Source organism: Pan troglodytes, chromosome 23, assembly GCF_028858775.2.
Source record: "Pan troglodytes isolate AG18354 chromosome 23, NHGRI_mPanTro3-v2.0_pri, whole genome shotgun sequence".
NCBI lineage: Eukaryota > Metazoa > Chordata > Mammalia > Primates > Hominidae > Pan > Pan troglodytes.
Genome location: NC_086016.1, coordinates 41,446,608 through 41,472,937, shown reverse-complemented (window position 1 = coordinate 41,472,937; position 26,330 = coordinate 41,446,608). Strand labels below are relative to the sequence as shown.

At 57.8% G+C, this 26,330-nt stretch overlaps 1 protein-coding gene across 6 annotated transcripts in view; it reads right to left on the bottom strand.

Annotated features, from left to right (window-relative positions):
* Positions 1-26,330, bottom strand: part of MGAT3 (beta-1,4-mannosyl-glycoprotein 4-beta-N-acetylglucosaminyltransferase) — a 45,034-nt gene that overhangs the window by 17,280 nt on the left and 1,424 nt on the right. The window contains exon 2 of one of the 6 annotated variants that reach the window (XM_009438426.5): positions 20,143-20,283. The exons of 1 other annotated variant lie outside the window; for it this stretch is intronic. In XM_009438426.5, the coding sequence (XP_009436701.2) occupies positions 20,143-20,267 (125 nt within the window). In that variant the 5' untranslated portion in view covers positions 20,268-20,283. Of the gene's footprint in view, positions 1-2,059; positions 5,724-5,877; positions 8,985-17,273; positions 18,234-20,142; positions 20,284-26,330 lie in introns of those variants that run through there. 4 more of the 6 variants (XM_016939198.4, XM_054675903.2, XM_009438433.5 and 1 more) reach the window with 4 other exon arrangements.

The window sequence follows — 26,330 nt, the reverse complement described above, 5'->3', positions numbered from 1 at the left end:
GCAGAGGGCGGATGTCCCAGCCGGGGCTAGTGGTGCATATGCACATTTCAGGAGGGCCCGAGGGCTCTGACTGCCTCTTACACACAAAGCCTGGAATGGAGAGATGTAAACTTGGCCTGGGGGAACAGGCCAGGCCAGAAGTGAGCAGTGGCTCCTGCCCGAAGCACCCAGAGCAAATATTCAGTGAATGTTTGGGATTAGCCAGAGGAATGAGTACTGCTGCTGGCATTTCAGGCACAGGGCTCTTTATCTCTCAGGGAGAGGAAAAGGGTCCCCTCTGCAGGGCCACACTTGACCACAGACCTGCTGTGTGCAGAGCCAGGAGGCAGTGGGAGCCCGTGAGGGCTGGGCCAGTGTGCAGGGAAGGTGCTCGGGGCTGTGAGAGGGTTGGGGGTGATGTGAAGACTGTAGCACTACTGGCCTCGCTTCATTCCACCCCCACAGGCACACAGGGCCTCAAACTCGCAGCTGGCAAGTGACAGCAGCAGAGTCCACACCCACCTGCGGCCTTGGGGCTTCTCAGAGTTTCAGGGGCAAAGTCCAGGCTGCTGCCTTCAGCCTTGCCCAAGGCAAGGGCCCCTCTCACCCCCACTGCCATCAGGACCCCATGGGCCTGCCATTTTCAGGTCACAGGGCTCTCCAGCTCTGGTAGATGATTGGATCCGCTGCCCAGGAAAGCTGCATCTGCCCATCCTGCCAACCTCCTAAGCCCCTCACCAGCCTGAAACCATGTGAGCACCCCGGTGGCACACTGCAAGGCCAGGCTGAAATTATGTTTCCCAGAGCCCAGAGTTCCCTGCAAGGCCAAGGGTACCCAGGGCAGCCCTTCCCACCACTACCCAACTCCAACAGGAATGGGTCACCCTGGACAGTGCGCCGTGTCTGGGTCTCCTGCAGCTTAAAGGAGGCTCAAGGTCCAAAAAGTCAGGAAACCTCCAAGGTGAGGCCCAGACTCCAGGAGGCTCCGGAGGCCCTGGATCCTGACCCACACTGCAGACCCTTGCCCTGATCTACCCTGGAGCTGGCACTCCACATCCATCTGCCCCCTGCCCACACCGTGCCGGCCCACCTCCATCCAGGCTGCCCTCCTCATCCATCCACCCTCCTCCCCGTAACTTCCATCCCCCCACCCCCATTATTTTCCCCTAGCCCCGATCACCCGGAACTTGGAGACAAGCAAGTGAGGGGTCCCATGCCACCTGCACCACCTCCTTGGGGAGTTTGTTTGCTGCTCTCTGCCTGATCCTGGCCTCCAGCTAGCCTGGCCTGGCCACAGGCCCAGGGATCCCCAAGCCCCTGTGTCCACAGCTTCCCCTTGCCAGCCTGTAATCATGTAGGGGGTGCCATAGTCTGAAAAATGTGTCCCCCAACGTTCACATGTAGGAAATTTAATCCCCAGTGCAGTGGTGTTGAGGTGTGGACTTTAAGAAGTGATTAGGCTGTGAGGGCTCCACCCTCATGGAGGAATTTATGCTGCTATTGTAGGAGTGGGTTAGTTATTGTTCCTGATAACAGCATGGGCTCGAAGTGGGTTAGTTATCGTGTTCCTGATAACTGCATGCGGTCAGCCCTGCCCCTCTCCATGTGTGGATACTTCTGCCCTTCTGACATGGGATGACGCAGCATGAGGGCCCTCGCCATATGCTAGCTCCTCGACCCTGGACTTCCCAGCCTCCAGATCTGTGAGAAAGTTCTGCTGTTTACAGACCACCCAGTCTCAGGTATTCTGTGATAGCAGCACACACAGGACTAAGGAGGGGAATGAGAGGACAGCACATCTGAGGCCTCCCCGAGAGCCGCCCTCTGACGGGGCTGTGCTCAGTATCTTAGCTGTTCTCTAATCTCGTGTGGACATCCGCCTCCCACTGCTATTTCACAGAGGAGAAAACCGAAGTTCAGTGAGTCAAACTGACAAGCCCTGGCCCTCCCTGTGAGTGACATGCATCCAACCCTTCCCTGTGGCCCACACTCCCCAAGACTCCAGCCCGCATTGCAGCTGCCCAACCCCTGCCTGGGCCCCTCCCAGCCATTGCCGCCTCCTTCCCTCACTGGCGCATACCTGCCTTGAGGCACAGTGTCTAGTCCCCTCTGCCTGGCTTTCAAGGCTCTATGGCAGCAGTTTCCTCCCTAGAGGCTGAGCCCAGGTGTCAGTTAGATGATTGCAGGAGAAACTGACTTTGTCCCACCAGATGCTGGCCCTGCCCTCCATCTGGGCTGGTTTCCTGGCTCCACCTCTTTCCAGCTAGGTCACCTCACCTCTCCAGCCTCAGTCTCCTCCTTTGTGAAACAGGTAACCAGGCAGCAGTGAGAGGCAGCCCCACCCTCCCAGAGCCATTCCTAGGTGCCAGGTGCTTGAGGAGGTAGGGACACTGTGGTTTTACAGGTGGAGAGCCTGTCAGGGCCAAGTGCTCAGTAAAAAGCAGGTCCATCTCTTGTGAGCCTCACCTGGCTCCCTCTCTGTGTGGGAGGGTTCCCGAGAACTGCACCCCGACTCCCAGAGGGGCTACTGGACATTCTCAGTGGGACGAGGATAGGGAACCAAGGAACACTATATGCATGGAAGAGCTCAGAAATACACTCTCGGCACGGCGGGACCCCGAGTCTCTGACAAAGTACCGGGCAGGGACAGGGCGGGGGTCAGGGAGCCTGAACCCACACTGCCTCTCCTGCAAGGGGGCCCAGGAGTCCATAGCCTTTTGGAGGGAGTTGGGTCTCTCTGGGAGTGGGGGCAGAGGCTGGATTCTGCCCAGAGGAGACGGCCAGACAGCTATTGTACTGCTGGCTCCAAGCCCAAGGGTCCACCCTTAGCAAGGCATTCATTCCCCAGTGTGGAGAACACCCCTCTTGAGGGTGAAGACAGAAATCACACCCTACCCTGGAAGGAGGCTGAGCCCAGAGCTTTGAGCATTCCTGCTGCCGGGGAGCTTTATACAAAAAGCCCCACCCTCCAATACCTTGCCCTCTAGGGACTCCTCCCTCTTCCTAGCCCTTGCCTTCCCTGGGGGGCTGCCCTCAGCCCAGCCTGCTCAGGAGTTCCCCCCACGCTATCCCCTAAGCCTGGAGAGGAATTTCCTGTTTGCTTGTCTTGCTCAGGGTGGTGGCTGACCACAGAGAACAGTGCAATAGCATCCAGTGAAAGAATGAGTGAATGAGTACCGTGTGGCTCTGCCCCTCTGCCCCTGTGCCTCGTGTCTCTGTCTGTCAGATTGTGTGGCACCTGCCCTGGAGGGCTGCCGAAAGGCCCTCATGGGAAGAATAGAACCGATGCCCTGTGTGGTGTCGGGGACAGGGGGACTCCCAAGGGCACAGGGCCTTGCCATCTCTGCAGAGGAAGGCCAGCAGGGACTGATGGCCGGAAGGGTGGGGGTAGGAGTGGGGGCTGGGAGGGCGAAGGAAGGAGGAACGGAGAGGAGGTTGGAGTGGGGTGAGGGCAGTGGGAAGGGGCTGCTCAAGCCTGTAATTATTAATTGGGCAGATGATTAATTATTAACAAAGCTTCAGGTTAGAGGAAGGAAGGAACACAGCTTCTTCTAATTCATCAATAGGCCCCTGTTGCCAGCCCCTCCGCAAAGGCTTAAGAGCTTCCGTGCTTACGGGACCCACTGAGGCCAATGGGATAAATCCTCGAGACCCCCATACTTCGGGCTTTCAGCTCCCTACCCACCTCCCAGCCCACTCAGCCTTACAGGCCCAAACAAACTGCCCCAGACCATCTGGACAAGAGAAGGGAAGGAGCCAGCTCTGCCCTGCCCTGGCTTCCAAGGTCAGAATGCCCCTGCCCCCACCCCCAGGGCTCCCAGAGATGTGGTGCCTCCCAGGCAGAGGGGCAGCCAGCGCCTTTGGTCTCAGTGGCCGTCGTCAGATAACAAAGGAGGCCCAGGAAAAGCCGGGCAGGAGGGGTCTGGGCTGAGTGCTTCTGCCTCTGTGAGAGGGCTCTCCTGGACCCTGGGCTGTCCTGGGTGCCCACCCCCAATCTCTCAGGAGTCAGCGTGGGGCGGGGGCTGCTTTGGGGCCATAGCTCTCTGGAGTCTAGACTCAAAAGGGGCTGGATTCAAATCCTGCCCCTTCCAAACCCTCCTCCGTGATCTTGGGCAGGTCACTGAATACCCTGGGCCTCGGTGCCTCTATCAGCAATGTGAGGCCATCCCAACCCCGAGGGGATTAAAACGGATAACATCCAGAGTCTTAACACAGGCCAGTCCTCTGAGCTGGGTGCGGCCTCACCACATGCCCGGCAGAGGGGCAGCAAGGCCTGCAGGCCTCGTTCCCCCAAATGCTCCCAGGATGGACCTCTCTCTGCCTCCTCTGCCGAGGTCCTCACTAGCTTCCCTCCTGCCTCTGCAGCAGCCAGAGTCACCACAAATTCCCCATCAGGCCACATCTCCCTGCTCAAGCCCTCCCATGGCCCTGTCACACTAAGAATTAAAACCCCAACTCCTCTGCGTGCCATGGACCCTGGCCATCTGATGCCTGCGTTTCTGCTGACCTTGCCTCCCTTGTCCCCCAGGCTCCAGCCACACTCCCCACCTTCCTGTCTCCTACACTCTTCAGGCATGGCCCCATTTCAGGGTCCTCGCACCGGATGATCCCTCCGCCTGGAACGCCCTTCCTCAGGTCCCCGCATGCTCTGATGCCACTTGTCAGACATGGGCCCTTGAGCAGCTGGCTGAAGTGCTGCCCCTGCCCACAAGCCCTCTCTCCAGGCTGTCCCCCAAGCGCTCATCCCTGCAGAGGCGATCCCACTTTGTTGTTTACGTCTGCCCTGCCCTCACCCTGCTGGCGAGGCCACAGGAGAGCAGGGTCACCACAGGCCTCGGTCACCACTGTTCCCCACCCCCCAGGACAAAGTCTGCCCTGGAGCATGCACTGCAGGGACAGCTGCTGGATGACATGGAACAGTCCAAAGACGCAGGAGCCCAGATGAGAAGCAGCAACAGACTTTGAGGGACAAATATCCTCTGGTTTGGGGGTGCAGGCCCAGCCTGCAAGTTCCCACACCTGACAGGCACTCCTCCCCTGCCCTGTGGCCCCAGAGAAAGCCCCTGCTCTGCTGAGTTCAGCGCCACTCTGCCCTGCAGCCCCGGCAGTGCCAGCCCCTCCCGCCCAGGCTCGCCATCCTCTGGTGACAACGTACAAAGGGCCACTTCAGTACACAGCCTCAGCTCCATCTCCAGCCTGGCGGGCTGAGCGGAGCGGGGGTACGGGGAAATGGAAGGGAGGGTGCGCCCCGCCCTTCCCCGTCCTTTGGGGTCTTCTCTAGCATTGGGGACTTTGTCCCAGGCATTGTGCCCCGGGTGGCAGTGGAGGGGTTGTTGGCTGGCAGAGGCTCTCATGCACCAGGTGGCAGGTGGAAGTCTGGTCCAAGAGTCCTAGGCAGTGGGGAGTGGATGCTGTTCCCCCGGCACCTACCCATGTGTACAGGGCAGCAGGTGGTGGGCACACTTGCATGCTCAGGCGGCCCAGTGCCAGATGGAGTGAGGGACAGCGAGGTGCAGACCTGGCAGGAACGATCTGGGCTGGGCAGCAAGGAGGGCAGTGGGCATGGGCTTTGGCTCACACCAGGCCTGGCTTTCTGGCCTGAGACCCTCTGTGGCAAACGAGGTGAAACTCAAATCGCCGTCCCAACAACCTGAGCTAGTAACCTGTGACTCAAGCCTGGCACCAAGGGACTGACGCTCCGATGACGTTCCCAACACTCCCCCTTCTGGGCCCCTCCCCACCCATCACCAAGGCTTGTCCGTCCCACTGCCCGCACTTCCCAAATCTGGGCCCCTCCCCACCCACCTTCCCCCTTCTGGGCCCCTCCCCACACCACCAAGGCAGTCAGTCCCACTGCCCGCACTTCCCAAATCTCCCAACCCCGAGCCTACCGCTCACCGGAATGGCAGCAGCTTCCTCAGTGGGCCCCCAACCCGGCCCCCATGAGCCAAGCGAAAGCCACATCTGATGCTGCCCCTCCCAGCTTGGAACCGCTGCCCTCAGGAGAAAGTCCAAGTCCCTCAAGGAGGCACAGAAGTTTCTGTGTAATCTCACCCTTCAATCTCCGTGCCTGTTCCTGGAGGATTCGGCTGAGCTGCACTTCTCCAGGCCTCCCTGACCCCAGCCTACTCCCCAGAACCCCTTGTCCCACACAAGGGCTGTGCTGTCTGACGCCCCTGGGTCCCCAGCCTCAAGCACTGAGCCCCACACAAAAAAGGTGCTCACCCTGAGTTTGTTGAATGAATAAATGACCACGCCAAATCCACACCCCCGCACCTTCCAGTCAACGCTGCAGGGCTCTCAGGCCTGTCTGGGGCTCACACAAGTGGCCCATGGTCCTAGTCCTGCCTGCTTTGCCAACTTGGGCTTGTCACACCCCAATGAGGCAGCTTAGCTACGTGAATCCTAAGGGCCCCTTCCAATGGGATAGCGGTGGCAGAGGGGAGATACAGGAAATGACTGGAGCCTTCACGGCCAGGAAGAGCTATGGGAAGGCGGTGGGAAAGGAAGAGCGGCTCAGTAGTTAGGATCCTCCCTGCCAGCGTCGGAACTGCAGCTCACGGCTGTGTGTTCACTGCCTCATGCCCTGGTGCTGCAGGTGCGCTGCTGAGTGAGGGAATGGGCTTGAACGTGGCTCTGCCACCGTGGGGACCTGGGGAGGTGACAAGGCCTGCAGCCTGCAGCTCCTGGGCAGGAGGGTGGCAGCGTTGCCCCTGGGATCTGGGAACCTGAGCATCAGTTAGCTTCCTGCTGGGGGTGGTCCTGACAAGGCAAGCACACAGCTGGCTGGGGCTCTGGGCACCCAGGGAGCCCGCCCTCAGCTGGAACAAGGCACCCTGTCTCTTTTCCTCTCCCAATTACTCTCTGTCCACCTCTGCTTGGAGAGGGCATGTGCCCAGGGTCAGGAACCCAGGAGGCTATGAGGGGGTCCTCATCCCAGCCCAGCTCAGCAGAGCAGCCAATGTGCCCACTGCTGCTCATCAAGGTGAGGGTGGCGGCCTCCGAGCTCCATGTTCTGGAAGACCCACATTCTAGCTTTGCTGCTCCAGGTTTCCTCCTCTAAGTTTCAGATTCTAGGTTCTCTGTCTGCATCTGAAGGTTCTACCTCTTTTTTTTTTTTTTGAGACTGAGCCGAGATTGCCATTGCACTCTAGCCTGGGCGACAGATCCAGACTCCATCTGAAAGAAAAGAAACGAAACGAAACGAAAAGAGAAGAAAAAAGAAGGAAGCAAGCAAGCTAGCTTTCCATCACAGGTCCCGTGTCGTGTCCATGTGTCTCCTCTTTGGGACACTGTACTTCGTATTCTCTTCGCGGTGCCCAGCAGCAGGGCTCCTGCCCACTCCTACCTTCTTAGCCTCATCACTCTTTGGGGCTCTTGAGAGCAGCGGAACCAAAGAGATGGGGCTGCCTGCACTCCCAAAGCGAGAAGGCCCAGTCCAGCTTTCCTAGGCCTGGGATGCCCCCAGGGCCGCAGAGGGGATCCCAAAGCACACCCCAGCCAGGCAGAAATTCCCTTCCCCACCCCTTTCCCATCTCTCCAGGATGCTGCCCCAACCCCCTGCCCTTCACCCTCTGCACCAGCTCTCACTGCAATGGCTCCACAAGACAGGTGCTTCACAAGGGCAAAGACTTCATGTCAGGGCCTGGCACCTGCTTGGTGGGCACTCTGTCAACGCTCGCTGAATTAACCAGGAATGCACAAGGTGCCTAGAGGACTGCGCAGCCTAAGAGACGCTAGTTTATATGTGATGGAGATGTTCATGCTGTGTGCATACACATGTAGCATGCACAAAACACATGCAAGCAAACTGCAAGCCGCCCACCCTGATGTCAGCAGAGCTGTGCCCCTGCCACCTAGCTCAGTCACCGGCGCACAATAGGCACTTAGGGAGTAATTGCTGAAAGAACGGATGGACAGATGAGTGCTCTGTACCGGGCACAAAGTGTATTGGGTACAGAGTCAGAAGCTGGGAGAGAAACAGAAACTGACCCCACCCAGGATCAAGGCTCAGATGCAATGACAAATAACGCTACCACTAGGCAGAACTTGACCCGTGTGTAGGAGGATAGTGGGAAAAGCACTTAGAGGCCGGGGTCAGTAACAACATCAGCCAACAGGTTTGACCACGCCCGCTGGGCTTCAGCATGGAGGTGAAACAAGCAGCCCTGGCTCCTGCCCTGCGGGCACCTCTGTCTGGGAGGGGCAGGAGGGGCTTCCTAAGGAGAGGGGGCTCTGGCAGCAGCTGGGCTGGAAGGGGCAGGCTCTTCAGGAGGGCAGGGGACCAGTATCAGCAAAGGCCGGGAAGTAGGAAGGTGAGGCTCACATACGGAGTATGACAATTGCCCAAGAGGCTGGAGCATGGGGGACGCGGGGGAAGAAAGAGGCTGGACCAGCCCCGGAGGAAGGAGGTCAGAGGTGTTTGGACAAAATTCTCAGAGCACTGCATTCCAGGAGCTCCAGGCCTGGGCTCCCATGACCCAATTTCCAGGAATTAGAGCAACACAGGCCTCCTGCCGCAGATTCACTTGCTCTGGTAGAAGTGCCTGGTGCTAGGCAAGCCCCACGGTGAGACCCCACAGCCGGTCACTGCCCGCAAGCGGTGGCCCCAGAATCAGACCAAGCAGGAGCCGGCTGTCTCCGGGGCTCCTTTTCTTCCCGCTGTTAGAATACAACTGCATTTTTCTGGTTTAAAGGTTTCTCATCCATTCTAGAACATCAGGAAAGCACAGAGAAAGAAGCAGGGCAGTGTCCCCACCACCCTGCCACCCCTGGGCCTGGCTGGCTTCTGACTGGGCCTTCCTCGCAGGCCTTTCTCTTCCCCATTCACCTTTTGCTGGAACCAACATCAACTTCGGTTTCTGTCACCTTCGGGCAGTGCGCATTTTGCTCTATCAGGCTTTTTTTTTTTCTTTTCTTTTTTTTTTTTTAAGACGGAGTCTCACTCTGTCACCCAGGTTGGAGTGCAGTGGCACAATCTCAGCTCACTGCAACTTCTGCCGCCCAGGTTCAAGTGATTCTCCTGCCTCAGCCTCCCGAGTAGCTGAGATTACAGGCACCCGCCACCATGCCCGGCTAATTTTTGTATTTTTAGTAGAGACGGGGCTTCACCATGTTAACCAGGCTGGTCTTGAACACCTGACCTCTGGTGATCCACCCCCCTCGGCCTCCCAAAGTGCTGGAGTTTTTTTGCATGATTTCATTTTCATATCTCAGGAACCATGGGCCACGGTGCCAAAATAAACCTCATTTCACTATATGGAAATTGAGTACTAAGCAGGGGAAGTGGTTCGATCGTGTCTAGTGTCTGCAGTAGAGCCTGCCTGACGGGTGAGGGACCTGATGAGTTTGTGCAGCGTTCTACAATTAACAAAGCGTCTTACACACATGGTTTCACTGAATGCCCACAGTGAGTTGGAGGGTATGGCTCTATTTTTCACTTGTGCCCATATCCCAAGGGAAAACCTTCCAAGGGGTGTAGCTGAGCCCAGGGTTATCAGCCCAGAGAGGCCACGTGGCCAGCTGAACCCACCCATTTTTGCAGAGGGAACCTTAACGTCTGGGGCCCTGGGAAACTTACCCAGAGTGCCTCAGAGAGCTGAGGATCCCCTGTGTGGTGTGAAGGAGGAGACACCAGGCCCGTGTGGGACTGCACCCCTCCCTCTTCCCCTGCCCCCAGTTCAGAGCATTTCTCAGCAGGAACCAGGTCAGATGCCGGCGTAGATGAGCAGGAGCTGGGGAGAGCAAAGTGCTCCGGGCTCAGGACTGAGCTCTGGTCCTGGAGTGGAGAAAGATAAAGCCTGATAGAGGCCGGGCGTGGTGGCTCATGGCTGTAATCCCAGCACTTTGGGAGGCCGAGGCAGGCAGATCACGAGGTCAGGAGATCGAGACCATGCTGGCTAACATGGTGAAACCCCGTCTCTACTAAAAATACGAAAAAAAAAATTAGCCAGGTGTGGTGGCGGGCGCCTGTAGTCCCAGCTACTTGGGAGGCTGAGGCAGGAGAATGGCGTGAACCTGGGAGGCGGAGCTTACAGTGAGCCGAGATCATGCCACTGCACTCCAGCCTGGGCAACAGAGCAAGACTCTGTCTCAAAAAGAGAAAAGAATAAATATGTATCAGGCCAGGCTCAGAGGCTCACACCTGTAATCTCAGCACTTTGGGAGGCGGAGGCAGGTGGATCACTTGAGGTCAGGAGTTGGAGACCAGCCTGGCCAACATGATGAAACCCCGTCTCTACTAAAAATACAAAAATTAGCTGGGTGTGGTGGTGGGCGCCTATAATCCCAGCTACCTGGGAAGGCTGAGGCAGGAGAATCGCTTGAACCCAGGAGGCAGAGGTTGCAGTGAGCTGAGATCGCACCATTGCACTCCAGCCTGGGTGACACAGTGAAACTCTGTCTCAAAAAAAAAAGACAAGAAATATGCATCAAATGCCTTCTACGTGCCAGGCACAGAGCCAGGCCCTAGTGCATGCCCGGTGCCAGCCCGGGGGCCCAACCCATCCCCGGTCACCTGCAGCTCTCCCTGTGCCCCTCTCCTGCGGCAGCCACCATCACTCACCCACCACAATTTGCCACAACCATGTGCCAGGCCCCAGGTAGCAAGATGAGGACTCACCATGAGAGATTTGCCCAGTGCATTAGGCAAGCTCTGGGCATCATGCCCTGCCTGGGACTTGCTTCCAGGAAGAGGCAGAGGCAGCAAGTGCTAGGATGACAGCATGGCGGGGGCAGTGGGGCAGGGGTGAGCACGGTGTATGAAGAGCTGGTGGGGCCCAGGCTATGAACACAGGTGGGGGCTCAGTCACAGGATCTGGGTTACAAGGGTTGGGGATTGGGAAATCTAGTAGCCACTACAGATGCCAGGGAGCTGTGAACTGGCTCTTGGAATGCACAGGCCTCTGTATCCTCAGGGCACCATTTTTTATTTTTTTTAATTTTTGAGATACAGTCTTGCTCTGTCGCTCAGGCTGGAGAGTGGTGGTGCGATCTCAGCTCACTGCAGCTTTGACCTCCTGGGCTCAAGTGATCTTCCCCCTCAACCTTCCAAGTAGATGAGGCTATAGGCGTTTGCCACCATACCTGCCTAATTTTTTTTTAAATTTTTTGTAGAGACAGGGTCCCACTATGTTGCCCAGGCTGGTCTCGGACTCCTGGACTCAATGAATCCTCCTGCCTCAGCCTCCCAAAGTACTAGGATTACTTTGGGAGTCCAAGTCAGTATTTTTCAAACTGTGGGCTTCCAGCCCTCCCGTTGTGAGATGCTCACTCAGCAGGGCTGGCTAGGGTCTGGCAAACAGGTACTTTACGCAGGCCGCCCAGGTGACATTGAGCAGGCCTTCCAGAGACAGGGCCCAGGACAGTGGCAGAAGGAGGGCCTTGAAGGGGAAGCCTGGAGGCCAAGAGGCTAAGTGATGGCTGTCTCAGGGCTCCAAGCCTCAGGGAACAGGCCCTGCTGGGAGCCCACGGGAGAGAAGGAACAGGTCTGGGTGACCGAGGGAGGCTGCTCTCTGAGGGTCCTATAGGCTGGACACAATCCCAGCCCTGCCACTTCCCAGCTGTGGACCCCCAACTCTGGGTACCCTCAAAGTGTCAAACAGGGATGATAATAGTGCTTGCCTCTCAGCAAGTTAGAGACATCTCTGGGAGAATGCATAGAAAGTGGTTGGTTGGCCCTGGGCCCAGCACATAGTAAGTGCTTGATAAAGAGCAGCAAATTATGATGACCCGGAGGCCAAGGTGGGGAGGACAACCGTGGGAGCCATCCACCACCAGGCCTGCCAGCCAGAGTCCCAGAACCCACTCGGGCCGGCCTCCCTCACTTAGAACCCTGTCTCTGGGCTGTTCCTTCTGGGAAGTTCCTGGCCTGCCCAGAGAGGGCAGCCGGAGAGCAGGCTCTGAGGTCCTGGCACGTGCACAGGTCTGTCTCCCTGGCCTGGCCCTCACCCACCCCTCTCAAGGGATTCCCACTTCGGTAAGAACCAAAGTTTCGAGCCAAATAAGTTCATAAACAATACGGTAATTAGGTGTGAGAATGATTTCCATTGTTTCTATTTTATTTTTATAGAAAAGATGAAAATAAGTGACCCAAAAGGGGGAATTCCACTTCAGGCAGCCCAAGGAGAAGTACGTGACAAGTCGGTTAACTTCCTGACTTATGGGCAAGGCCGTGGGTCCCCTTGTCAGCTCCCTGCTGTGAGAGGGGGTTCCTGGCCTGCTTCCAGCCCATGGGCAGCTCTGCCCCTTCCCGAAGCCTCACTGTCCCCTTCCTGGCGGTGGGGACAATAGCCCCTCCCAAGCAGGTCCCTGTACCCTCCCTCTGTAGTGTGAGGCTGCCCTCTGGAGGGTCAGTCCCTTCCATCAGGGATGGAGAAGGAGTAATAAGCAGGACAGCAAGGCTGCTCACCTGGGCTGAGAATCATTCATTCATTCATTCATTCATTCATCCATTCATCCATCCATCTGCACATTTAACTGAGGGCCTCCTCAGTACCTGTGTCGCTGAAAGTCTATCAAGAACACGTAATAAACACGCCAAAGACACCAGCATGATACTCTGGGAGCTGACAGCAAGAACACCAGGAAGCATGTGGGCTTCCCTGAGCCAGAGATGCTGCAGCTAAGATGTAAAGAGTGGGTCAGTGCAGGCTGGGCGTGGTGGCTCAGGCCTGTAATCCCAGCACTTTGGGAGGCCGAGGCAGGTGGATCACAAGGTCAGGAGCTTGAGACCATCTGGCCCACATGGTGAAACCCCATCTCTACTAAAAATACAAAAATTAGCTGGGCATGGTGGCACGTGCCTATACTCCCAGCTGCTCGGGAAGCTGAGGGAGGAGAATCACTTGAACCAGGGAGTCAGAGGTTGCAGTGAGCCGAGATCATGCCACTGCACTCCAGCCTGGTGACAGAGTGAGACTCTTCTCAAAAGAAAAAAAAAAAAAGTGGGTCAGTGTGAACAAGAGACTGCACCTCGATTTCCCCATCTGTAGAGGGGACTATCCCGGAACCTCTGTCACTGGCTGCCATAGGAACTCAACACATGCTGGCTATTGATATTTTTATGGGCAGGAACGTGTACATGGGAGGGGCTGTAGCATCGGGGGAAGAGCAGAAGGGGAGAAGGGTCTGTCTGACTTGGGTTGTGGGGCTGGTGTCACAGAGGAAGGGGGTCATGAGGAAGCTTTTGATGGACAACAGAGTTACAGGGGACAGTGAATGGAAGAGGAATTCAAGTCGAGGGAACAGCACAGCAAGGGAATGGAACATGAGGTTTGGGACCTGCTTGGGCCACATCTCCGAGCTCTCATTGGCTTAAGCTTGGGGCCCATTCTGTGCAGAACCCCAAGGCCAGGCCAAGGTGGAGAGGAGCCCCTGGAAGGAGGGGCTAGTGCAAGTGTGCGTCAGGGTCAGGGGTGCAAAGGGTCTCAGGACGGGGAGGACACCAGAAGCTCTCCGTTCCCTCAAGCCTCACCCCAGGGCTGGTGCAGGGTGGCCCCTCACCTCCAGCCCTCCCACGCCTCCCCCTGAAAGCCCTTCTCACCTACAGTATCGCCCACAGCTCCCAAATCTAGCTGACCAACACTCTCTGCATCCTTTCCTCCTCATTCAACCATCATCTATTAAGCACCTGCTGAATGCCTGGGGACTAAAGCTGGCACGTACCAGCTCCCATTATGACACTCTTGTTAGGCCATGGGTGGCTTAAAATCAGCCATATGGGGAGGATTTACACCACGGCGATCGGCCAACTCATCAGGGGTTTGTTTCCCAGAGAGCCAGTTGCCAGCCTACTATTGCCCCCGGTTGGAGCAATGGATCTGGAAAGGCAGGTCCCTGGGCAGGAGGACTCAGTTAGAAAAGGAAGACATCAGGGACACGTAAACAACACATCTCGGAGGGCAGGTGGTGTAGTCTCCAAGGAGGCAGGGGTGAATCGGGAGACTCATTCTGGAAGGGAGCAGTAAATGGCCACTGGAAACTATGCCAAGCTGTTCAAATAGTAACAGTGCACCCCACCCCCATTTTATTTATTTATCTATTTATTTTTGAGATGGAGTCTCACTCTGTTGCCCAGGCTGGAGTGCAGTGGCGCAATCTCAACTCACTGTAGCCTCTGCCTCCAGGTTCAAGCGATTCTCTCGCCTCAGCCTCCCAAGTAGCTGGAATTATAGGTGCCTGCCACCATGCCCAGCTAATTTTTGTATTTTTAGTAGAGATGGGGTTTCACCATGTTGGCCAGGCTGGTCTTGAACTCCTGACCTCAGGTGATCCACCCACCTCGGCCTCCCAAACTGTTGGGATTACAGGCATGGGCCACCACGCCTCGCCTCAGCGCCATTTTAGACACAAGAAAACTGAGGCACAGAGATGCAGAGTCACCAGCCCACAGTCACACAGTGAGAGAGGCAGGGCCGGGATTTGAACCGGGCCACTAGATCTGGAATCCCTACTTTTAGTGACTCTTTTCTTGCCCCCAAGCAGCCAGCACAGGGCTAGGTGGAGCATCGGTGCCCAGGGGTATCTGCTCCCCAGTGGATTCTAATCTCCTCAGGGCAAGGCCTATGTCCTCTCTGTCCAGCACAGTAAATTATTACCCCTACCTGAGAACACTGTGTTCCAAGACCTGGTCCCCACATGAAGGGCTTGGAGATGGCTAAGATGAGGGGCTGCATCACTGCACTCTGGGGTGCAAAGAGGCTCTGGCTCTTGGGGAGCACAGCAGGATACCCTGAATGACTTGGCTGGGCGGGTGGGTGCCCATGAGGCCAAGAGGGGCTGTCTTTGCAGACCACCCTGCCTCTGGCCACTCCTCACTGCTTATGTAGTCTTCCCAGAATTGCATGAGGACCACGCAGTTCCCCCACCCTCAGCTCTCTGCCATTCACGTCCAGCCCAGCCCTCTCGTGATTCTCATGGCCGCTGCCCAGTGAAGCTGGCCTGGCCCGCCAGCTGGCATCGGCATCCTCGTTTTCCAGGTAATAATACCGCAGCCAGCGATCTCTTGAGTGCTGCTCAGGTGCCAGGCACCCTGTGTACATCCTCTCATTCAATCCTCTCTGCAACTCATTCCATTCAAAATTCTCCCCCATTTGATCACACCTGGAATCCGAGCACTTTGGGAGATAGAGGCAGGAGGATCACTTGAGCCCAGGAGTTCAAGACCAGCCTGGCCAACACAGCAAAACCTCATCTCTATTAAAAACTTTTTAAAAAATTAGCAGGGTGTGTTGGCTCACGCCTGTAGTCCTAGCTACCCAGGAGGTTGAGGCAGAAGGATCCCTTGAGCCCAGGAGGTTGGGGCTGCTGTGAGCGATGATCACACAACTGCACTCCAGCTTGGATCACAGAGTGAGACCCTGTCTCAAAACAAAAACAAAAACAAAACCTCCCCATTTCACAGATGTGGAAACCGAGGCTCAGAAAGCTGACTTCCTGAGGTGGTCCAGTTACTACAGAAAAAGAAATCATCAGGGTTGGGCGAGGTGGCTCACGCCTGTAATCCCTGCACTTTAGGAGGCCAAGGTGGGTGGATCACTTGAGGTCAGGAGTTCGAGACCAGCCTGGCCAACCTGGTGAAACCCCATCTCTACTAAAAATACAAAAATTAGCCGGGTGTGGTGTCGGGCACCTGTGGTCCCAGCTACTCGGGAGGCTGAGGTGGGACAATTGCTTGAACCCAGGAGGTGGAGGTTGCAGTGAGCCAAGATGGCACCACTGCACTCCAGCCTGGGCGACAGAGTGAGGCTCCATCTCAAAAAAAAAAAAAAAAAAAAAAAAAGAAAGAAAGAAAAAAAAAAGGAATCACCAGTGTGCCTCAAGTAGCCCTGACCACACCAAGGGCACCAGGCAGACCCTTAGAATGGGTCTGAGCCAGTGGCATCCCCCCAGCCAGGTCTTGGCTCCCTGCCGTCCTCAGGACCAAGTGCCAGCTCCCTGCTGTGCCCTCCCACCTCACCTCCACCTGGCCTCCCTGCCCAGCCTCTCCCCCGTCTTCATCTCACTTCTTCCAGGCGGCACCCACAGTGCCTGACTGTTCCCACTGCCACCTCTCAACACACGCCAGACACTCACACCTCTGAGCCTTTGCTCATGCCATTCCCTTGGCCCACAACGCCCTTCCCACCTTTCTCTACCCAGAGATCTCTGGCAGCTTCCTGTCATCATCTCTTCCAGTAACCTCTCTCTTCCTCCTGGGCTGGGACCCCTCTTTCAAACTTTCCTAGGACCCAGAGCGGCTCCCCTTAGCACTCCTTAGACTGAAAACCCCCTCAGAGCTGCAGCTCCTGGGGGTGGGGGCTCTCCCCTCCATCCTTCTGCTGGGCTCCATGTCTGGATCTTTCATAACTGCTCCCCCTCCCCAAACGACACGCCAGTGCTCACAACTCCCCCATCAAGGCGAATCTGGACTGGTGTGTCCCAGGAATGAAGTGGGGAACCAGGGAGGAATCCCACTGGGGTAGTGTGTCTGCCCACACCCCATCAGGGGCCTTCAGGGGCATCTTCCGGGGCTGGGGGTCATCCGACCTCAGACCACTAGGTCTGGCCGCGCGGCATCCCTTCCTGCTGCACCCCAGCTCAAGAACCCCACCATACACACACCCAGACGCACTCCCCTCCCCACTCCCGGTTCCAGAACTCACTATTTGCAGATATTTATAGCGCCCTCCCTCAGCCAGGTTCCCTCCCCCGCCCTGGGCAGAGCAGTGCAAGGAGCCGGGGGCCCCCACCCCGGTAAATGGCCGGGGGCCCTCTCCACATTTGCCTCTGCCTGGTCCCCAGAGGTAGCTACGGCCGCAGCCCCCGCACCCGCCCAGCCCCCGACTGCGCTTGGGCCTCGGCTGCCGCCGCCGCAGTCTGGGGTCGGGGGTGGGGAAGGCGGGCGCGGAGGCCTCCCACTCCAGCCCCGCGCCGCGCCGGAGGTTGTGGGGGCGCCGCGCCGGAGGCTAGGGGGTGCCGCGCACAAAGCACGGCTCGAGCCCCGCGCCTCGGGGACGTCCCACGCCCGGCCGTGGGAGGGGATCGGGCGCTGAGGCTCTGCCCTCCGGGGACCGGGGAGCTCGGAGGAGCGGCGGGTAGGGGGAGGGGGCCCGCGCCCAGCGGCTTCCCCGGCATCCCGCCCCCACCGCGGCCTCCGGGCCCCCAGCCCCAGTGCGCCCGCGCCCGCCCCCTAAGGTCACGCTCGGGGAGTGGGCCGCGGAGCCGGGCGGGGGGCGCCAAGCGCAGCGCGGGAGGGCGGGCAGCGCGGGGATAGAGGGGCCGCGGCGCCCCCCAGGACGCCAGGGTCAACTCACCCATCGCCCGCTGGGTCTCAGCAACGGCGGCAGCAGCGGCGGCGGCGGCTCCGCGGCCCCCGGGGTCCCCGGCGGGGAGATGCTGGCGTCCGCCGCAGCCTCTCGCCCCATCCCGGGCTCCGGCGGCAGCGGCTGCGGCTGCGGCTGCGGCGGGCGCCGGGCATCGCAGGCAGCGCGGCCCCGGCCCGGCCCCGATCCCCTCCCCCCACCCCCACTTCCACCCCGTCCCGGGGGCCCGGCGCGGCCGCTCGGCTGCACCCCGGGGCGGCGGCGGGGGCCCGGCGAGCGGACGGGCGCGGGGGAGGGACCGCGGCGGGCGCGCGGGGGGCGCGGAGGCGAGGCCGAGCGCGGCGCGCAGGGGTGCCCGCTCCCGCCGGCTCAAGCGGCTCCGGCCCCCACCCCGCCCCCACCGCAACCCCCTCCCCTCCCCCGCCAGCCGGGCTCCGCCGCCGCGCCGGGCCGGGGGCGCCTCGCACCGCAGACTCCGGCCGCCGCCGCCCCGCTCCGCCCGCGCGTGCTGGATCGAGTGTGTGCGTGTGCGAGCGAGTGTGTGTGAGTGCGAGTGTGCGCGCGCCCCTCCTGTGACCGTGCGTGCGCCGGCCCACGGCCCGGGGCGGCCTGCGCGGGGGCGTGTGCGGGGAATGCGGGTAGTTCGGAGTGCGGGCCTGGTGTGCGTGCGGGGCAGCAAGTCCCGTTCTGTGTCTGCGTGGACGGGTGCGTTCCGCAGCGTGCCCGAGTCTGTGCCTGTGTGTGCATGGACGTGCAGACCCGTGTTGCGGTGTGTGCGTGGATCCGCCTGTGCCCGCGTGAACCTGGGCCGGGATTTCGCGCAGGCATCTGTGACCATGTGCAGAGGCCTGTGATGTGTGCACGGTGCCGGGCCTGTTACGGTGTCTACAGAGTCTGTGTGTCTGCTTGGGGCGTGGGTGACCGCTGTACACCGGCCTGTGTCCTTCCGACCCCCTCCGTCCCTCACATGCCCGAAGCCACCTGCGCACTCCCGGGGTAACTGGGGGGGCCTCCCCTCCCCCGCCCCCCTCACCAGGCCACCCTAGGCCCGGTCGGCCCTGCCCACCCTCTTGAGCCTACTCTCCTGCCACTTGCCCACCAGCGGATCTCCGAGGGCCCACCGTGTCCTGCCCTGGCTCCTCGTGGCCTTGCTCTGGGCCATTCCTCTCAGGGCTCAGAGGCGTGCCCCACGTGTTTCCCGCCTTTCAAGTGGTTCCGCTCTGGTGCCTACAGAGCAGCCACTTCCTCCCGCGGTGCGAGGCACAAGGCATTGTGGGTACGCAGCAGACATCTCTGCGCCGCCATCGTCGAAGGTGCAGGGATGCGCTACCTATGCTATATCCCAGCGAATGTGCTCCAGAGTAGTCCCAGAGGCCTTTGCTGAGCCATCCGGGCTGCCTAGGGCTGGTCTACCTGCTCCAGGTGCCTCCGTGCCCAGCTTCATCCATCCTTGCTGAGGAGGCAGAGTGATCCTACTCCAACATTCACCTGAGCAGGTCACTCTCCTGCCTGCACCTTCAATGGCTCCCACTTGCCCTCAGCTTAAGTTCAGTGCCTGGGCGGGGCACAGGGAGTCCCTGGTGACCTAGTCTTGCCCCCTTCTTCAACGTCACCCTCACTGCTCTCTTCTTCCTGGAGGCTCTCTCTAACAAAGGGTGGACAAACCATTTGCTTTAAGAGATTGATTGTAAATATTTTAGGCTTTGCCAGCCATATGGTCTCTGTCCCAACTACTCAACTCTGCCATCGTAGCATAAAATCAACCATAGACAATACGTAAAAGAATGAGCCTGGCGGTGTTCCAATTAAAACTTTATGGACACAAAAATTTGAATTTCGTGTCATTTTCACGTGTCCAGAAACATTTTTTGATGTTTTCCCAACCATTTGAAAGTGTAAGATCCATTCCTAGTTCCTATCACTCTAAGCACATTCCATTATAACATCTCCATGGGCCGGGCACGGTGGCTCATGCCTGTAATCCCAGCACTTTGGGAGGTTGAGGCAGGTGGATCAGAAGGTCAGGAGTTCAAGACCAGCCTGACAACATGATGAAACCCCATCTCTACTAAAAATACAAAAATTAGCCGGGTGTGGTGGCACACGCCTGTAATCCCAGCTACTCGGGAGGCTGAGGCAGGAGAATTGCTTGAACCCAGGAGGCGGAGGTTGCAGTGAGCCGAGATCATGCCACTACACTCCAGCCTGGGCAACAGAGCAAGACTCCATCTCAAAAAAAAAAAAAAAATCATCTCCATGACATGTGCTTAAGGTAATTGTCACTCCCCCAAAATCCAGTCTATTCTGCCCTGCAAAAATGTTGCCCTCCTCCTCTCCCCAGCCTGGCTGTTCAACCCTCTCTACCCCTTCTTCTCCGGCCCCCGAAGAACCTTCAATTTCTGCTCAAATGTGTCCCCCTCCCCCAATTCCCCATGCCACAGCTCTCCCTGCCTGGGACTCATTCCCCTCTGGAAGGGACCGCCTCACAGACACTTTCCTTCCCCCGAACCTTCTCTCCCTCCCTGAGCCTTCAGCAGCAACTCTGGGCGTCCCTCAGCCCATGAAAGAAGTGCTGTTTCAAGTCTGGATTCTCCATTGAACTTGTTCTGAGCATCAAGAAAACCTTGACATTGGCCCCCAAGCACGAAGGCAGGCACAAAATAATCACATTCCTCCATTTCCATTGCTCCTGGCAAAGGGGAGGAGGACCTGCCCAAGCCCCAGCCCCTGCCCTTGAGGCCCAGTGAGAAGTAAAGACACACCCCACTCCCCAGGGAAGCTGCCCTGCCCAGAGCTGGCCAGGGTCAGGGGACTTGCTTGCTCTCCATCTTCCCCCAACTTGGGTCTTTGTTCTCCTGACCTTTCCAGATTCCCAAGCTTCTTGGGAGGCCGAAGTGGAGTCAGCCTTGTTGGGTTCATACCAAAGTCCGCCTCCATGTCCTCAATGCGGCACTCAGTGTGTTGGGCGCTGTGTGGCAAGTACATCTTCCCCACGCCCAGCCTGTCAGAGATAAGTAACTTGCTCGGTCACACTCACAGCCACAGCTGGGCACACCAGGCCCCACCCTCCACCCTCCCAGCTCAGGCCCTGTGGTGCCAGAAGCCTCCCTCCCAGAGAGCTGGCCAGAAGGGTAAACATCCCCCAATTCCTTCTTCCCACGTGGCCCCTGTCACTCTTTTCCCCTCCCACATTCACAGAGGCCTGGCACACAGTAGGCACGGAGGTTCTCAGCAGGTGGAGAAGCTGAATCCCAGGGTGCTTAAGACCTGGGTTCCATGCCAGCTCGCCAAGTGTTCCAGTCATTTCAATCCCTAAGCCTCAGTATCTTCATCTGCAGAATGGGACGAATCACTGCCCTGACATCGCATTGACATCAATGGAATCTGGTTCTCTCCATCCTCTCCCAGCCGTCCTCCAGGCCCCACGATGACGTGGGGGAGGCTGGGGCTCCAAGCTCCATGGTGATATGGGGGAGGGTGGTTGGTGGCCCTCTTGCCCGACTGCTCCTCTAGGGGCTGAGCTGCCTGACAAGGAGGCTGTGGGAGCTGGAGGTGGGAAAAGCCCAGATACAAGATTAGCCAATCTCAGACGGTGTCTCCTTACAGCCCTGCTGTCCCCTTTCACCCAGGCCTTTTTGGCTCTGGGAACAATTGCTGGGTCTGTTACCCTTTCAGCAGCTGCTGCCTGGCCTGTGGGAGCCGCATTCCACCTCCCTGGGGCATCTCACTCCTGGCCCTGGGTCTCCAGGTGGGGAGGCTCCTCACCCATGCCATGAAAACCAAGCCATAGGCCAGGCGCAATGGCTCACGCCTGTAATCCCAGCACTTTGAGAGGCCAAGGTAGGTGGATTACTTGAGGCCAAGAGTTTGAGACCAGCCTGGCCAACATGGTGAAACCCCATCTCTACTAAAAATACAAAAATTAGCCGGCTGTGGTAGCACATGCCTGTAGTCCCAGCTACTGGGAAGGCTGAGGCACAAGAATCCCTTGAACTCAGGAGGTGGAGGTTGCAGCGAGCTAGGATCGCACCGCTACACTCCAGCCTGAGCAACAGAGTGAGACCCTATCAAAAAAGAAAAAGAAAAAGAAAGAAAAGAAAGAAAGAGAGAACCAAGCCATCAAGCCCCAGCCCTGCCAAGGCTCCAGGTGGTCAGGGAGCATGGCGGTGCAGTGGGCAGAGTGAGCTGGCTCCGGTCCGGGCCCTCCGAGCTGCGCCAGGGCTCCATGCTCAAAGCCTAGGCCCATTGGTCTGCAGAGTGGGCATAAAGGTGGCCACCTGACAGCGTGTGGGGAGGGTGAGGGAGGTGGGATGTGTGACAAGGTGGTGCTGGGCAGCACCGAAGGTATTTGATAAAGGGTCCTTTAAGAAATTAAAATGAAATCCCAAGCCCCCCAACAGCCCCCCCTCTTGGCCAAGGGAACCCCAGAGAAACCTTGAAAGCTGAGTGCTTGGCTACAACAGAATGGGAGGTCAGACACTCCTCGACAGAGCCCCTCCTGAACCCCTTCCTTAGGGAAGAAAGCCTGCTGACGGTTAGGGCTAGCCAGAAACCAGCCCTTTTGAAAGATTTCACCACTGATACCAACCAGCTGTCTGATGCTATCCCTCTTTTGCAGTTTTGACACAATAACTGACCATCATCCCTTCCTGATAAGAAACCATTGTCCAGACAGTCTACAGTGGACGCCCAGTGAAGGTGTTCGTCAGAGATAAGTGACTTGCTCAGTCGCACACAGTCAGCCCTGGGCACAGCCGGGCACAGCCGGGCATACCAGGCCCCACCCTCCACCCTCTACCCTCCCAGCTCAGGCCCTGTGGCGCCAGGAGCCTGCCTGAGAGAGAGCTGGCCAGAAGGGGACACAGCCCCCAATTCCTTCCTCCCACATAGCCCCTGTCACTCTTTTCCCCTCCCGCATTCACAGAGGCCTGGCACACAGTAGGGTCCTGTGCGTCACCTTTTGACATCAGAGGGCTGAAAAACACCCTGCGATCACACTAACGCCACCATTTTTTGCATGTGTGACTCACGAAGGGGCATGAAGCTTAATTGCACAGGTCCCTGTTTCTCCTTACATCAATATTCATGACTCCCCCTATAGCTTATTAAATATGTATATTCAGCCACCCTGCTCTGTATAAATTCCTTTTCCCTTTGCCCCTCCCTTGAAGCATGTGTTCCTGGCTTCTGGCTGGAAGCTATGCTTCCCAGCCTGTCAGAATGGCTGCCCTGCAGGCTGCAACCCTTTATGAGAAATAAAGCTCTCCTTTCCAAATTTGTGAACCTCATTGTTCTTCTGTTGGCGACTTCCTTCCCCAACACTTGCCAGGTGAAGTCAGATCTGTCCCCTTTCTACCCTCCCCCACATACACTCCATTCAGCTGAGCTTGTCCCATCCACTGGCAGCCCTCAGAAATGCTTGCAATTTCTCTGCCTTTTTTTTTTTTTTGAGACGGAGTCTCACTCTGTCACCAGGCTGGGGTGCAATGGTGCGATCTTGGCTCACTGCAACCTCCGCCTCCTGGGTTCAAGCGATTCTTCTGACTCAGCCTCCCGAGTAGGTGGGAAGACACGTGTGCACCATAATGCCCAGCAAATTTTTTGTATTTTTAGTAGAGACAGGGTTTCACCAAGTTGGCCAGGATGGTCTCGATCTCTTTTTTTTTTTTTTTCTTGAGACGGAGTCTCACTCTGTTGCCCAGGCTGGAGTGCAGTGGTACAATCTCGGCTCACTGCAAGCTCCGCCTCCCGGGTTCACACCATTCTCCTGCCTCAGCCTCCCAAGTAGCTGGGACTACAGGCGCCCGCCACCACACCCGGCTAATTTTTTGTATTTTTAGTAGAGACGGGGTTTCAACGGGTTAGCCAGGATGGTCTCGATCTCCTGACCTCGTGATCTGCCCGCCTTGGCCTCCCAAAGTGTGGATTACAGGTGTGAGCCACCGTGCCTGGCCGGTCTTGATCTCTTGACCTTGTGATCCACCAGCCTCGGCCTCCCAAAGTGCTGGGATTACAGGTGTGAGCCACCGCACCTGGCCAGTTCTCTGGCTTTTTAAAATCTCTGTACCTGGCATATCTGTGTTCTGCCCAAAACGCCTTTTTGGAAAAACTCCTACTCATCCTTAAAGACCCAGCCCAGGTGTCTCCTCCCCTCGAAGGCCCCTGAAGGGCTTCTGGTTTCCAGGAGCCCTGCTTGCCTCCATTTGGAGAATTCTCACCTCAAGGCCTTTGCTGCTACTGGGCTCTGCCTGGAGTGCCCTTCCCAGCCCAGCCCAAAGAGCTCAGCTCAAATGCCACCTCTCCAGAGTCTCCTCTCACTCCCTTTCTTGGGACCTGAGCACTTCCTGTCTGCTATCCTGGGCTCCTCACCTGGCCTTGCTGTGAGCTCTTCGGCAGCTAGGATGAGAGAAGTTTCCCCTGGCCCCTAGCTGGTGCTGGGGACAGAGGGCCCTAAGGGAGGGGCCCCTGCTGGTCCAGGTAGGGTGTCTGGGCCAAGTCTTGCTGGTCAAGCCCTCTAGGCTTGCGTGGCCTTGAACAAGTCCCTTCTTCTCTACCATCCTTACTTTCTACACTTGCCGAGTAGGGGTAATGGATTAGATAGGGATCTATTACTTGGGGGAGTCAAGGGATCCAGTAATCTCCTAAAATTCCCAGTAGCATGGTGTGTGTGACTGTGAGCATGTGTGAGTGTGTGCATGCATGTGAACACAGGTGCATGTACACCTGTGGAAGCGTGTGCATATGTGTGAACATAGGTGCATGTATACATGTGCAGAAATGTGTGCATGCATGTGTACATGGGTGTGTGCCCCTGCCCATCTGTGTGTGTATATGAGTGCACGTGCACATGCGTGTTGTGGGGGAAGCATCCATGGCTGTTATCAGATTCTCAAAGGGAGCAGGCCCTGGGTGGGGAATCCTGGCCTGTCCCACAGGAGAGATGGCTGTGGGCACCAGCAGCACCTCTTCCACCTCCCCCTTCCACTGCCCTTGCCTGGCCTGTGTTCTTGCTGCCGCCTACCCACTGGTGGGCAAAGTCAGCTCACCTCCCTGCTCTGCGCAGATTGTGCGGTGGCTGCCGCCTCCACTCAGAGGGAGGCCAGAGACCTGTCGGCCAGTTACCTCCCTGGCCTCCTCCCCTCTACTCTCATCCACTGGCACACCAGCTCCGTTGGTGCTGGCGGTCCCCTCTGCCTGAACGCTCCAGCCCCAGGTACCCACAGCTCCTCCTACTTCCAGCCTGGGCTCTGATCTGGGTCTTTGGGACCACCACAACTCAGGGCAGCCCCCCGTCCCTTTGCTTGCCCTTCTTTCTTCCATAGCACATTTCTCTTTCCAGCATACTAGGTAATTGACTCATTGATTAAATTTCTTGTGTATTTTGCCCGTCTCCTCACTGTCTCCTGCTGCTGTCTCCTCGGCATCTGGCTCAGCCTAGCACATGGTAGGTGCCCAGTCGGTACTGTTGCAGGGACGGAAACTGCAGACAACCCCTCCCTGGCCTCTGTGTGTGCATTTTGGGGGTTGCCCCATCTGTGTCTACCGCTGGCGGTAGGGCATGAGGGCTGGTGAGAGCCCAGGGAGAGAAGTGACAGCTTTCCAGGCAAAGGAACATTAGCACTGAAGTGCCCCATGAGGGCCAGGGGTGCTGCAGGATGTGGATGGGTGTGGCCCAGAATGTGCACTGCTTTTTGTACCTCACGCTTAGCTGGTCAAGCCCTCTAGGCCTGTGTGGCCTTGAACAAGTCCCTTCCTCTCTACAAGCCTTACTTTCTACACTTGCCGAGTAGGAGCAATGGATTAGACAGGGATCCATCCATTACTTGGGGGAGTCGGGGGGTCCAAGAAAACTTGGGTAGCTGCTCTATCTCTAGCCTCCACTGTGACGGCAGGCCCCTCTGCCTTCCCCAGGCAGCCCCCAGGTGAAGAAACTGAGGCACAGCAAGAAGAAATGAATCCCACTCAATGGCTGAGTGCCAGAGCCAGGACTCAGATCCAGGTCTGGGACTCCAGAGCCAGTGCTCCAGCCACCAGGAGCCATGTCCCTCCCTGCTCCCTGCCCAGAGGGTCCTGTCTCCCACAGTGGCTAACCCCACAGAGAGAGAGGAACCCCGTCTCTATTAAAAGTACAAAAATTAGGTGGGCGTGGTGGCGGGCGCCTGTAGTCCCAGCTACTTGGGAGGCTGAGGCAGGCGAATCGCTTGAACCTGGGAGGCGGAGGTAGCAGTGAGCCCAGATCGCGCCATTACACTCCAGTCTGCTCAACAGAGTGAGACTTTGTCTCAAAAAAAACCCAAAAAAGATGGAATGGCATCCAGACTGAGGTGGGGGAACACAGGGGCGGCGGGGATGGTGCAGAAAGGAGTGCCTGGTGCACTTAAGGGAGGGGCTAGGCATAGCCAGAAAGTGTTGGGGGTGGCTGTGAAGAAGGGGGTTCAAGCCAAGGATGCCTCTAAGCTGCAGGAATGCAACAGATGCTGAGAGTCAGACTGAGTGACCTGGTGAAGCTGAGCAGGTGAACCCACTGTAGCCTGTGGCCAGCCTAGGAGGGTGGCCTAGCAGAGTGAGGTTTGGAGGCTGGAGACCTCAGGGGAACACACTGAGCCACAACAGTGTCACCAGCTGGCATCTCCTTGTTCGGGGCCCTTGAGGGAAGCAGACATGTCCACACCTGTGTGCACAGGCCTGGCACATGGAGACCCAGGCCCTCCGTGCACACGGAGCAAGTCCCCATCTGCCTGCGTGTGCACCCACTGGAAGGCTCCCCACCCTAGTGTCACATACATGCATGCACTCTCACACAGACACGCCCCACATGCATACACAGGGTGCATCCCCGAACGCACAAGCCCTGCCGGGCACTCCCCACAAACTCACAGGACGACATTCCACAGGGTCACGGAAGGGAGGGCAGGGCTGGGAAACACGAGGCCCAGACAGGGGTGGTGTCAGGCCATGCAGAGCCCCTCTCCTGACTCCAGCACACCCTCCTCCTCTCCTCCACACCCAGCACCTGCCTTGGTGAAGGGGCCTTGAAACTCAGAGGTG